This window comes from Pygocentrus nattereri, chromosome 4 (assembly GCF_015220715.1).
Source record: "Pygocentrus nattereri isolate fPygNat1 chromosome 4, fPygNat1.pri, whole genome shotgun sequence".
NCBI lineage: Eukaryota > Metazoa > Chordata > Actinopteri > Characiformes > Serrasalmidae > Pygocentrus > Pygocentrus nattereri.
In genome coordinates, this window is record NC_051214.1 from 46056569 (window position 1) to 46069407 (window position 12839).

General features: G+C 39.3%; 1 protein-coding gene across 1 annotated transcript in view; it reads left to right on the forward strand.

Annotated features, from left to right (window-relative positions):
• The window catches only part of slc24a4b (solute carrier family 24 member 4b), a 74886-nt gene extending 69869 nt beyond the window's left edge, over positions 1–5017 (forward strand). The window contains exon 17 of the mRNA XM_037537980.1: positions 1218–5017. Within this exon, the coding sequence (XP_037393877.1) occupies positions 1218–1370 (153 nt within the window). The 3' untranslated portion in view covers positions 1371–5017. The remainder of the gene's footprint in view (positions 1–1217) is intronic.
• The last annotated feature ends 7822 nt before the right edge of the window (positions 5018–12839 follow it).

The following is a 12839-nucleotide window of genomic DNA, read 5'->3' on the forward strand; positions in this document are numbered from 1 at the left end:
TGAGTGCGTGTGAGTGCGTGTGAGTGCGTGTGAGTGCGTGTATATATGTATATGTATGTGTATATATATATATATATATATATATATATATATATATATATATATATATATATATATATATATACACATATGTGTGTGTGTGCCTCAGATGAGCTAAAACTACAGCTAAACACTGGATGCCCCATCTTCTTACAGGTGGTCTCCTCAGTGGACAATAATAATATTAGTAATAGTAAACTTTTTTTTTATATAGCACCTTTCATACATTTATAAGGCAGCATTAAGTGCTTTAAAGTGGGAACTAAAAACTAAACTAAGCTGAACAGGAAACAGTAACAAGTGGTAGTCTAATCAAATGAGTAGAAAATAAAATCAAAGCATTGACAAAAAGAGAACAATAAGAATTTAAAACAGAAAAGAGAATTTAAGTACCATCATTAAATTAAAATGAAACTAATATAAAAGGGATATTTTTGTGAAACGTGGATGTCAATGTAAAAAATGCTTCATTTGATTATAGGAGCAATGAATCTTCATCGGTACGGTGTTCCAGATCTTTAGTGCATAAAAATGGCTGCTTTGTCACTTTTTTACTTTTATATGTGAAATATGGAGAAGCAGCGCTGGACAATTTTATGCCACGATTTAGGAGAGAGTTTATCAGCCATTGAGAGATGTATGAAGGTCCTATAGTTTAGTACAAGTTAGTTTGTTTGTTGTGCTAAAATGTATTAGAGAAATGTATTTTCACCGTTTCTGGGCCTTGGTAACATCTGCTAGAGAGGTTAGCTCCTCAAATCATGTCCTTAATGCATTTGAGGCGCCAGACTTCAAACCTCATATCTGAATTTACAGAAAAAGAAAAAACATCCTTAAGTTAGTGTAAATGTTAGTGTAAACACATTTTGAAGTGTGTGTGTGTGTATTAAAAACAACAAAAATGGAGAAACAAGGTTTTGTTTCCCACAGCAATGACAGCTCTGTATACATGCAAATACAGAATTGAATTGTTAGTCTATATATTTTCTCCATCTTTCTGTGATGAAACATAATTTCATTCAAATTCATTCACATACTGGCACCTTGAACAGTTGCCAAAGTACTCGAGTACCCATCCATGTCCCTGACTCAAAGTTCCTTTAGTTAAATCACAACATACACCTCTTAAGCTTGAAGAGATAATATTCTTAGCATACTAAATATCTCTGTTTGTGCAGATCCTGGGCATCCACATCAATAAGTGGAAGCTGGACTTCAAACTGGGGGTGTACGTGCTGATCCTGTACGCTGTCTTCCTCTGCTTCTCCATCATGATCGAGTACAATGTCTTCACCTTCGTCAACCTTCCCATGTGTCAGGAGGACCATTAGAAGCTCTCAGACCTCCATGCATAAGGCATCTCCAGGTGTTAATAACATCCAAACGTAGATCCAGAATACATCACCACCACATACCCTCATCCCTTCTGAACTTACCTTCTGAGCAGTGCAATCAAACGTGCTAACTTGGCCAATAGCAATTGGATGAAAACTCATAGCTACCATTTAGCATTACTCTGTTAACATACTGCTGATTTTTGGCTGTTCAGTCACTGTTGGCAACATTAGCACATTGAACAATTCCAAGAATAATCAAGACCGCTATTCTTCCACTGTAGTGTTAAAAACCACCATTACCTCAAAGTTGACTTTCCTTCAGCTGGGGCAAACGGAGCTGCCCTTGTCTTGCAGTAACCAACAGCAGATGACCTACAACTCCATTGGATTCAATATAGTCTTCACCAAGTTCCCTCTGTTTGGAATCTCCACAGCGCAAGGCTTCGATGATCTCCTGGAAGTCACCAATTTTTCTGTTGTAATTTAAAAACAGGTACCTACTCATTTCTACGGTTTAAATCCACCCCTAAAACTACCACACGAACCCCTAATCGACAACCTACATCTGCAACCTGCACTTTCTGATCCATGAAGAGGATCTTCTTGTTGGCAGCTCTTCTTTTCCATCCAAAAAAGAATAAAGAACATCCATGTCCCAGAGTAGAACGCTCATCTGCCAAATATGGACAATATCCCACTGGTCATCCTGCCTGAATTTGAAGAGATACCTACCTTTTTGTACATTTTTGCTTCTTTTTTCGTTTGTCACTATATTTATTAATTTATTTGTAAACATTTTTCTCTCTTTTTGTCTCTCTTTGTAGGAGACCACGCCAGATGTGCATGCTTTCCTATTTTTGTGGCACTACATTATGTAAACATTGTTTGTTTTGTTGTTCAAAGGTTTGCAAATAGAGTGAAAACATGTTTGGCTGTTGCACTTTCAGGTTGTCCTTTGTGTCATGCCTCTAGGTGAAATTGCTCTTTTTTAAGGGATGTCCTCTGGCCGTTTGAAGCGGACCGCTGTGTAAATGTATTCTCAGTTTGGAAATGGGACAGTGAGAAATGGGTCATCTCTGTGCACAGCACAAGCAATGTTTCTGTTTGCAGTATGAAGAATTTCTGGGATTTCTGGTGAAGCCTGTGTGAAAACACATGGCCTTTACGTGGTGTGAGGAGACGTATTTATTTTTTTGTGCAGGAATTGGAGAGAGGGTTTGACCCTCACTTTATCCATCAGCAGATGGAGGGTCGCGATCACAGCCGTTCTGTATCAGGGAATATTATGGGTTTATAACACCCATCAGTGGCATTGATGGTGTTCTTTTGACAATTTAACATGTAGATACATGCACTTTAAAACAAAGCAAGCAAGCAGTCCTCCATCACTGAACAAGAACCAGTGCTTCCTTCTGTTAGGTATGTGTGTGTATGTGGGTAAGATTTAGAGGATCTCCATGTATCACCTTGACTGCTTTGTGAGCACAAGCCCTCGAGAGTGTTTTGTCCACAGTGCATGATGGGACGTTTGCTGAGCCCATGGTCCAATCACAACCTGGCAGCTATGAGCAAAAACTGCAGTTGAGACGGTGCGAAAACGAACAGGGACTCGCTGGCTTGAAAGAAGAAATGCCATCATTGAAAAAATGTGTATGCTTTTGTGTCAGAAAAGCTGAGAGTTGATGCTACTATATGCAATTTCAATATGAGCATCACTCTTGGGTCCTCATCTCATTTCGCTGAAGGACAAACATGAACCTCTTCTGCTAGGTGGATGGTCCGAGTAACTCAAAGTTGTTAGGAATTCGCAATACTAGTTTTGGGTGGGGAGAGGGTCTTTTACAAAGCATTTTCTCAGTTAGCTGGATTTCTTAAGCCCAATGTGAGGACTTCCTATTGGGCAGGTTTAAATATAGGCTATCTGACAGGATCTAGCTGGATAGGCTTGGACTTGGGCCATCTGGTAAACTGAGAGATCTGGCTAATAGAAGAATCTTGCTAGAAAGGCTTGGATTTGGTCCAACTGAAACACTAACAGGACAGACTTTAATTTGGGCTATCTGGCTAACTTAGAAACTAATGGACCACATTCAGGCCAGTTCTGTCTGGCTAGCTAAGAGATCTAGCTAACAGGCAAATTAACCAGACCGGCTTAAATCTGGGCTGTCTAGCTAACCGGCTTGAATGTGGGCTCTCTGGCTAACTGAGAGATTTAGCTAACTGAGAATCTTATTGGATAAGCCTGAATGTGGGATGTCTGACCTCAGTTTGGACCGGACTGTTTTGAATTTGGGCTGTGTAGCTAACTGAGAGATCTAGCTAACTGACCGATTTCAATTTGGACTAGACTGGCTTGAATTGAGCCAATTGAAGAATCTTGCTGGATAGGCTTTGAATTTGGGATAACTGGGATCTGGCTAACTTGGACAGGCTTGAATTCGGGCTAACTGTCTAAATAAAAAGGTAACCGGACAGGCTTGAATTTGGGCCGACCAATAAACCTTGCTCTGTGAAATATCCCCCACCCCAGCAGTGAGAGACTGGACAGAATGCCCTGAATGGGGACACTAGCTGACCGTCTTCCCCAGGGCATTATTTTCCACCTTTCTTAACTGTGCGTTTGAGAAGACTGGGGTCTGTGCGTACCACCTCCTGCTCCTCTGTGGGGGAAGAAACTCCACAGGCTGTGAGACTTTATTGAAGCTGCTACTGTGACTGGGAGGAAGTTGATCACACATTGGATGACCTGGCCATAGGTCCTGCACACCATTGTAATATGTTGTAATCTCTCCCTTTGCCCAGACTCTTGGTTCCTCTTGCCTCAACGCTCAACTCCACAGAGTCTGTTTTATGTTTGAATGGCATCAGATACTGGACCTGATTTCATGGAGAGAAAAACTCTTCTTTAGTGCCATTTTCAAAACTTTACTGACGTTGTTAAAGCTGAATTCTCAGCTATCTTTTTTTTTTTTTTCTTTCCACTTTTTGTTGTAAGAAAAGCTTACATGTACATACTTGGTGTTTATGGGTGGTGTCTGTGCTGTGGTCACGCCCACTTTGCCCCCCCCCCCCCCCCCCCCATCTGAGAGGAACAGCATTGTTGTGGTCTTGTACTACGTTTCATCCAAGACACATACATGCCAATGTACTCAATCTCACTGGATCTTAACTGCATATTTCTTAATAATCACGTATCAAAAGGTAGAATTTCAGGTGGTGTATATGTTGTAATTGTATCTTACAGATTGTATGAAAATGTGTACAAATTAAACGCACATAAAACAGATTTAATATGACTATGAAACACGGTGGAAGCATCTTTAGTACATTGCGAGCGAAAGCGACCCTATGCACTGTGAGTTCAATCTGATGTGGGATTTATGTCTATAATAAACACGGATAAAGAGGTATATGTGTATATATATATTTAATGTAAAGTTAGGTACTATGAACCATAACTGATAACATCTGTATAACTTATTTGAATGTATTGTCTTGCTATAATGGACATATCCAACCAATGCATTTTACTGTAAAGCAATAACATACAAAAGAATCAAAGGAATTCCTGTACATTTGTCATATAAGTCTTTAGAAATGGGATGTTAGTCACAAATTAAATGTTGCCATTTATACCTGTTTCACCAGTTTTTGTTGAATGTGCTGTGTTAAATGTGCCCTCCTGTCTTTAATATGTGTCCAGCCACCGAAAGGACAACGCGTCTCTGGCTGCAGTGTGTGACAATAGGTCCATAGAGTGGAGGATGTCCGATTTTCTCGATAAAGAGCTTGAAAATGTATGGTCCAGTATTTGGGTGTCCCTGGTCAAAGTGAAAATAAGTTAACACATCCTACTAGGGGCAGTCGTGGGCTGGAGGTTAGAAAACCGGCCCTGTGACCAGAAGGTTGCCGGTTCAATCCCCAGACCTGACAGTATATGACTGAGGGCTCCTTGCGCAAGGCACCTAACCCCCAACTGCTCCCCAGGCGCTGCGGATTGGGCTGCCCACTGCTCTTGGCAAGTGTGCTCACTGCCCCCTAGTGTGTGTGTGTGTGTGTGTGTGTGTGTGTGTGTGTGTGTGTGTGCACTCACTAGTGTGTATGTGGTGTTTCACTTCACGGATGGGTTAAATGGGGAGGTGAAATTTCCCCGTTGTGGGACTAATAAGGGTCACATTTAACAAAAAGTAATGCAGAAGTTTGTTCTCTAGATGAAGAGGTAATTTATTTTCAATTAGAAAATCAACAAAACTGGGGGTTTCATTTGACAGGGGGTGTTTAAAACTTCTGCGTGTGACTATTTATAATGCAAAGTTGGCCCAAAAGAATGTTCGATATGGCCCATCAGAAAATTACCCTAACTTCCCTCTCATACACTGAACACAATATATTTATACAGTAAATGTATTTAATTGTTTTCTTTGTATATATATTTTTTAAATAGCAGCAAACAACAGTGAAGTGTTGAAAAAAGAATTTTAAAAATTCTCTTTTTAAAAATCTTTTTGGACCTTGGGGCACCACAAACATTGTTCTTGTGTTCTGAAAGACAAAAAATTGGGTACATGTTGAATGCATTTAGTCTTGTTTCTTAATTTTCCAGGCTCATTTAGCATAATTTAACATAATTAAAATATTGACCAGATGTACTAATTAAAACTTAAAATTATCCTAGATGTTAATTAAAAAAAAAACAGAATTATGTAAATGTTCCGAAACATTCCTGGAACAAACATTAGTGTCTCTTTCCTTTATATAGGTTATCATTTAGTCTTTATTGGTTAGTATTTTGTAGCATATTCCTAATAAAAGTCTTTTAAACATTCCAGTGTATCTGCAAACTTTCTCAGACATTTTTAACCAAGGGGCAATATTTTTTTTTGACGGATTAGCAGCTTTCAGCTTTTCTAAAGCAAGAACTTTCAGAATGTTAATGAAATGTTGAGTCAACAATATTGGGTAGCAGCTTTCCAGTAGCAGCACTGGTGATGTGCACATTTGCGTTACTGACCCAGCAAGTAAAATTGGGGAGGGGTTGAAATTTTTAGTTTGCTGTTGTTCAGTTGGACCCAAAGTATTGACTGATGGCTTCCAGTGTAGCTGAAATGATGCCCTCTTGGTTATGATAAAGCACCGTTTCCACAACACATTCATAAAATTAAATAATTCTATAACCCTAATGATAAAAGTGTCCCAAGGCTCTGTTTGAGCGCACTGGGAATGCTCTGTAGATTCTGAGGAACACTTGATATTCTCTAAGATTAATTATTTTATTAAATCCAGCACACACTGTATAAACTTGTATGGCAGTGATTGCTGCGTTTGAAAGCTTACTCTGCCTGAATCAGCTCTTCACTGTCTATTTCCCACAGTTTGATGTCACCCAATTGTGCTGGCTTTGAAGTTTTGCGTTGACCATACAAAAGGGAGATGGAACTGATGAAAAGAATTCAGGACGTTTCAGTAACACTTCGACACTGAAATGTTGCTTAATGCTGTTTTTTTATTTAATAATTGAAAGAATTTAGGTGGATGTGAGGTTTGACCAGCAGGTGGCATCCTAAGCTCAGTATTTGAAAAGACAAGTCTGCACTGCTGGCAATAATACACAAGAAAGGTTAAGCTCCTCTTTTACTTTACAGCTGGATCCGTTGTTATGTAGATGTGCGAGTTGCCGTCCGTGAAGAGCGAGTCAGTTGGAGTTGTGCCTGTGCTGTGATTGCTGTTGATCTCTAAACACCTTTTCTTGGTTATTTATTATGATATGGTTGTGGGAGCTGCCTGCTCAACATTAATTCTTCAAAGAATTGTGTTTTTGAGCATGTTATTCTAAAAGTCTCACATGGGTATAGAATTCTGATTATAGTAAAAAATCATTAGAAGTCACTGAATATGATGATTGCGTCACTCGTAGAACCCCAAGTTATGGAGCTTTCAAAAGACGCTGGCTTAATCGAACCGACTCCCATCCAGGCTCAACCCGCAAATGCATTCTTTCACTGTTGTGAGGCTGGACAAGCTTTTATGACCTTTCCCAAACGTCCTAATTTTTTAAAACCAAGCTTTTTTTCCCGTCCTTTGTCTCCATCCATGTGAAAATGCCAACATCTCTCCAATACATTAGTGAGCATTCCATCCCAGTACAAGGCAGTAAAATGTCATAAAATTTCCCTATAATAAAAGCTGAAAGCTACCGGCAGTAGCTCAGGCATACGGAGAGGATTTTTTTCAAAATAGACTTTGCATAATGATCATCAGGTCACATTTAGAATCACTAATACACTGTATAGCCAAAAATAGTGTTGGAATGGGATATTTAAGAAGTAGTGTGTATATTTTTACTATTTGCAATAGAGGTGACCAGTCTTATTTAAGAGAACTGGGTGCCGTTCTTTCTGACGTCTCCGTATTAAGGTTTAATGAAAAAGTAAAGTCAATTTCAGTTTGCAGTTTCAAATGCTTCCCAAATTGTGGAGCACACACAAACAACCCTATCGTCAGTCATGTTATAGACAGTCGTGCATGCTTGAATGAAAACAGCTGCAGGCATATACAAGGTAATAGAATGATGTCAGCATTTTCAAAAAGCTGCGATTTGCCCATCCACACATCACAAATCTCCACCCTGGAGAGCCTTAGTTTTCAGTGACTGTAGATGGACAGGACAGGAGGCCAAAGCGCAGATGGAAAAAGCGATGTTTAATATATACTCAGATATATGTGGATGGAACCCAGGGCCAGAGTGGGACTTCAAACCGGCCCACCGCAAATGCTACACGCATACTCTAGTGCTAAATAACGTTTCTAAAATGTAATTTCTTACTTTTATGGCATTTGGCTGACGCTCTTGTCCAGAGCGACTTACAATTTGAACATGTTACACAGGTAGGCCAAGGTGGTGTTAGGAGTCTTGCCCAAGGACTCTTATTGGTATAGTGTAGGGTGCTTGCCCAGGTGGGGATTGAACCCCAGTCTACAGAATAAAAGGCAAAGGTGTTAACCACTACACTAACCAACCACATGTTGGTTATTTATGTGCTACTCTTATATTACAGTCACTCACTAGTGATAAGACACTAGTGATAAAAAAAGCTTCACATGCAGTCAATATGCTATCTAAATAAGTTAAGGTCGGCATTTTTCACTGCTCGGATAAGTCCTCATCCTCTTGAAGTAGTTTTTCATTCTTATCTTCTCTGTGCCACTTTTTTTTTTGCAGTTCTTGCTGCTGCTGTCCATCTTCACACAAACAGGATTCATGTTTGAAAACATTGGCAATACAAAAAATAAATAAATACATAACTCACTGTCAGCTGGTACCAAATTCTGTTCTGTTGGATTTGCTACGATAATCTCTCAAGCTTGATGTTAGCTTCTTGTCCTTTAAATTCCTTTAAACTTAAGCTTCATCTAATCTCTGTCCACTGCATGAACCTCACAGATGGCAAACCAGGGCAAACCACTTGAGGTGAGGTGGGGGCTGCTGGTTTAACCTTTAAATTACTACAAATATACACTTGGATGTAACATTGAGTGTTTTTACATGCACTTAATAATCTGATAACTGCAGAAAATCAGTAACCCAATCCAATTACATGCACTAAAGTAATCAGATAATGTGAAACTTTAATGTGAAATAGATGTATTCAGTATAAGGAGCATCTCTTACATCACAGTTGGTGAAAGATCATTTTCTTGTAGAGTTCTTAAACTCTGGAATAGCATTCTAGAGAATATTAGAAAAGCAAGCTTGGTCGATGTTTTTAAATCAGATTAAAGCATATTTGTTTAGGCATATGCCTGGAAGTACTTATGCACATTTTGAGCCCCTGTTTATATTTGCTCTGTGATATTCAGTTAAACTGTAGTGTTTAAGTGCTGCATAAAAAAGATTATTATAATCAGCATTTTAAGGGATAATCATGGCTGAGCTTGCTCTAAGAGAATTACCAACATTTTCTCAGTCGTACCCTCCACATATACCCACACTACAACAAAACCAGAAAGTGCATTGAGTCAAGCTACTCCGTGGTGCTAATGTAAGGACACATTGAGGCAGAAATGTTTTGATCTCTGTGCGAAGCCACTGCGAAGTTAGGAGGTTATTCGCTCACGGCTGCTTTAGGGGTCGGCAACATGCGGCTCTTTTACTGCCCTGTTGCAGCTCCATAGCAGAAATAGATTTTTAGGTAAAAATAAAATAATCCTCCTTTGCGGAAAAAACAATCTCTGCTGATTGTTTTAACACAGTTTTAACAATAAATAGTCTGAAATACTGTATCCTGCCTTCCGCCCGAAGACTGCTGGGATAGGCTCCAGCATCCCCCCGCGACCCTGACGGAGAAGCGGCTTAGAAAATGGATGGATAGAAAATGGAATGAATACTGGAGTTAATGTATAACTGCTAATTTGCCAACCATTTAACCCTCAAGATTGGCGCATAGACTGCCAGTCACCATAGCAATGCAGACAACAATCTCACCTAACTAGTAGCTGATGAAAAGGAAAAGAGAGAGATTAAGACTACATTGATCATTTGAAGATGAATGAACCAATTTGTGTTTATAAGCACTCAACTGGTTTCCTGATATTTGTGTTAATGTAGTAGTAGTATTAGTTGTAGTAGTAGGCTAAAAAAAATGAACATAAACACACTTATTTTGTTCTGCTTAAGCTTTAGCTCAGCTATAGCCACTTTTCTCACATCTCAGAATACTTTTCCACAAAAGTAGAATAATGTAAAATGTTTCACAGTTTCTTCTTTTTCTAATTTTCCTGTTCTACCTTAAATAGTGCAGCAGAACAGGAAAATTCAAACAAAAAGCTGGCAAATGAGAAGCTGACTTCACCCTCATAAAAAATTGAACATTTAAGAGACATTTTACAAGAAACTGTTCTACTTTTGAGGAAATGCTTCCTGCCAGAGATGTGAGAAAATCAGCTACAGCTGAGCTAAAGCTTAAACTTAATTTATATTATATTTTGTAGCCTATACTAGTACATACAGAGACATATTTAAGGCCAAGATGGTAATAGGGGTGGTTCAATTTTTGCTAAAAGGACAAATTGGCTCTTCTCAATGTTTGGATTGACTATCCTAATAGTGTGCCATTTCAGATGGATAAATATCAAAGTTGGTTAAAATAACACTTGTATCAACCTGTTTTAATTAATCTGTAGTACACTTCAATTTCTTTTTTAGGTTGTAAGACAAGCTTGCCTCAATATCTATGTAAGGTTGCTTTTGTGGGTGGAGCATGGAGCGGTTGACTAATTGAATAATGTATACAATGGAGAGGAAGAGACTGCCCTATTGTATGGAAGCTCTCAAGGCTGGAATGATGTGAGGTGAAGTAATTTGATGTATGCAGGGTTGGACATCATTAACATGTCGTTCCTAATCTGCACTCCGTTTCCTCAAGCGCGCCTCAGGTTCAGCTGATTGATTTTCTGTAATGAGCCTCACCTCAGGCCACAGAGTTAACAAGCTGGTCCCCGGACTCACAGCGGTGGATCTTCCTCTGATGAGCTCCTCTAAGAGGCAGAAAGGTGTGGACAGCTCTGTCTTTAGCTACAGTGCTACTTGGGAACACCATGGAGCAGATCATTCTCCATGTGTCACTTTCTGGCAGCTTTTTGGAAACCCATTTCTCCAGAAGAACACGGTGACCATTTAGTGGTCCTTTTTTAGATGCTTTTGCCTAAATATCTGCCCTGCAAAAATGGCATCTTATTATACCAGCAGTTAATTTTGCTGGTTTCTTAAAATTATTATAAAAAAAAAACGGCAGTTATACAGTATCTCACAAAAGTCAGTACACCCCTCACATTTCTGCAAGTATTTTATATCTTTTCATGGGACAACACTAGAGAAATGAAACTTGGATATAACAAAGTAGTCAGTGTGCAGCTTGTATAGCAGTCCAGATTTACTGTCCTCTGAAAAGAACTCAACACACAGCCATTAATGTCTAAATAGCTGACGATTATGTTGTTGTCCCTACCTGGTGTCATGTGACTCGTTAGAGTTACAAGGTTCCAGGTGTGAATGGGGAGCAGTTAAATTTGGTGTTTTGGGTACAATTCAGTCACATTAGCCACTGGATACTCAACATGACACCTCATAACAAAGAACTCTCTGAGGATGTGAGAGATATAATTGTTGCTCTCCGTAAAGACGCTTAGGCTATAAGAAGATTGCTAACACCTTGAAACTGAGCTATAGCACAGTGGCCAGCATATACAGCGGTTTTCCAGGACAAGTTTCACTTGGAACAGGCCTCGCCAGGGTCGACCAAAGAAGATGAGTCCATGAGTTCAGTGTCATATCCTGAGGTTGGCGTCAAAAAATAGACAAATGAGTGCTGCCAGCATTGCTGCAGAGGCTGAAGAAGTGGGAGGTCAGCCTGTCAGTGCCCCTATCATTTGCCACACAATGCATCAACTCTGTGTCCAAGGCCATCATCCCAGAAGGAAGCCTCTTCTGAAGCTGATGCACAAGAAAGCCTGGAAACAGTTTGCTGAAGACAAGCAGTCCAAGAATATGGAATACTGGAACCATGTCCTGTGGTCTCACAAGACCAAGATAAACTTGTTTGGCTCAGATGGTGTCCAGCAAAAGTTCTTTGCTATTTTACATTGAGAAGCATTGTTCTTGAATTGTTACAATATTTGATCATGCAGTCTTTCACAGAGTGGTGAAACTTACATCTGGAAGTTTCAGCCTCTCTGAGATGCTCTTTGTATACCCAATCATATTACTGACTTGTTGCTAATCAAATACCAGGTATTTCTGTAGCATTAGACAACTTTACCAGCCTTTTGGTCTTCCCATCCCACGTTTTTGGAACATGTTGGCATCAAATTCTAAATGGGCATCTGCTTTTTGAAAAGCAGTAAAATTCCTTGTTCCAGTTTTAACATTTGATGCATTTTGTTTTTATTTACATCTTAAGCTTACAACAATCTCAACGTGAGAAAGATTTATTGACTATATTAAAAATAATTTTACTTGACACGATAAAATTTTTGCAGTGTATTAAAGCGGAATTGCACTGGTTTTGATTTTTGTAAACAGTCATCCAGAGTGTTTTGGTGTGAAATGCTCATTTCTAGAGAAACTAGAGTCATAATTGTTCACAGTGGTGGTGATAGGAACCAGACACCCACCTCTAAAAGCTCCCTCACAGAAACCTATTGCAAGAAATGGTTGTTCTCTGCCTGATATCTGATGCATTGTTTAACAATATTTTTGAGATAATATGTCTATATTTGTATTGTAGTCATTGCGACCCCTGGTTCCTGTCACCGCCTGTGAAATCTGAGTCTGTGCGTTTCTCTATGATGAACCATTTTCAGAACAGTCGCTTCAAATTGAATTCACTCACAGTTCTTTCTTAACTCAATGGGTGGCAACAGGCAGCTGCTTCTCCAATAATACACATTAACCTTGGAGCTGCTCTG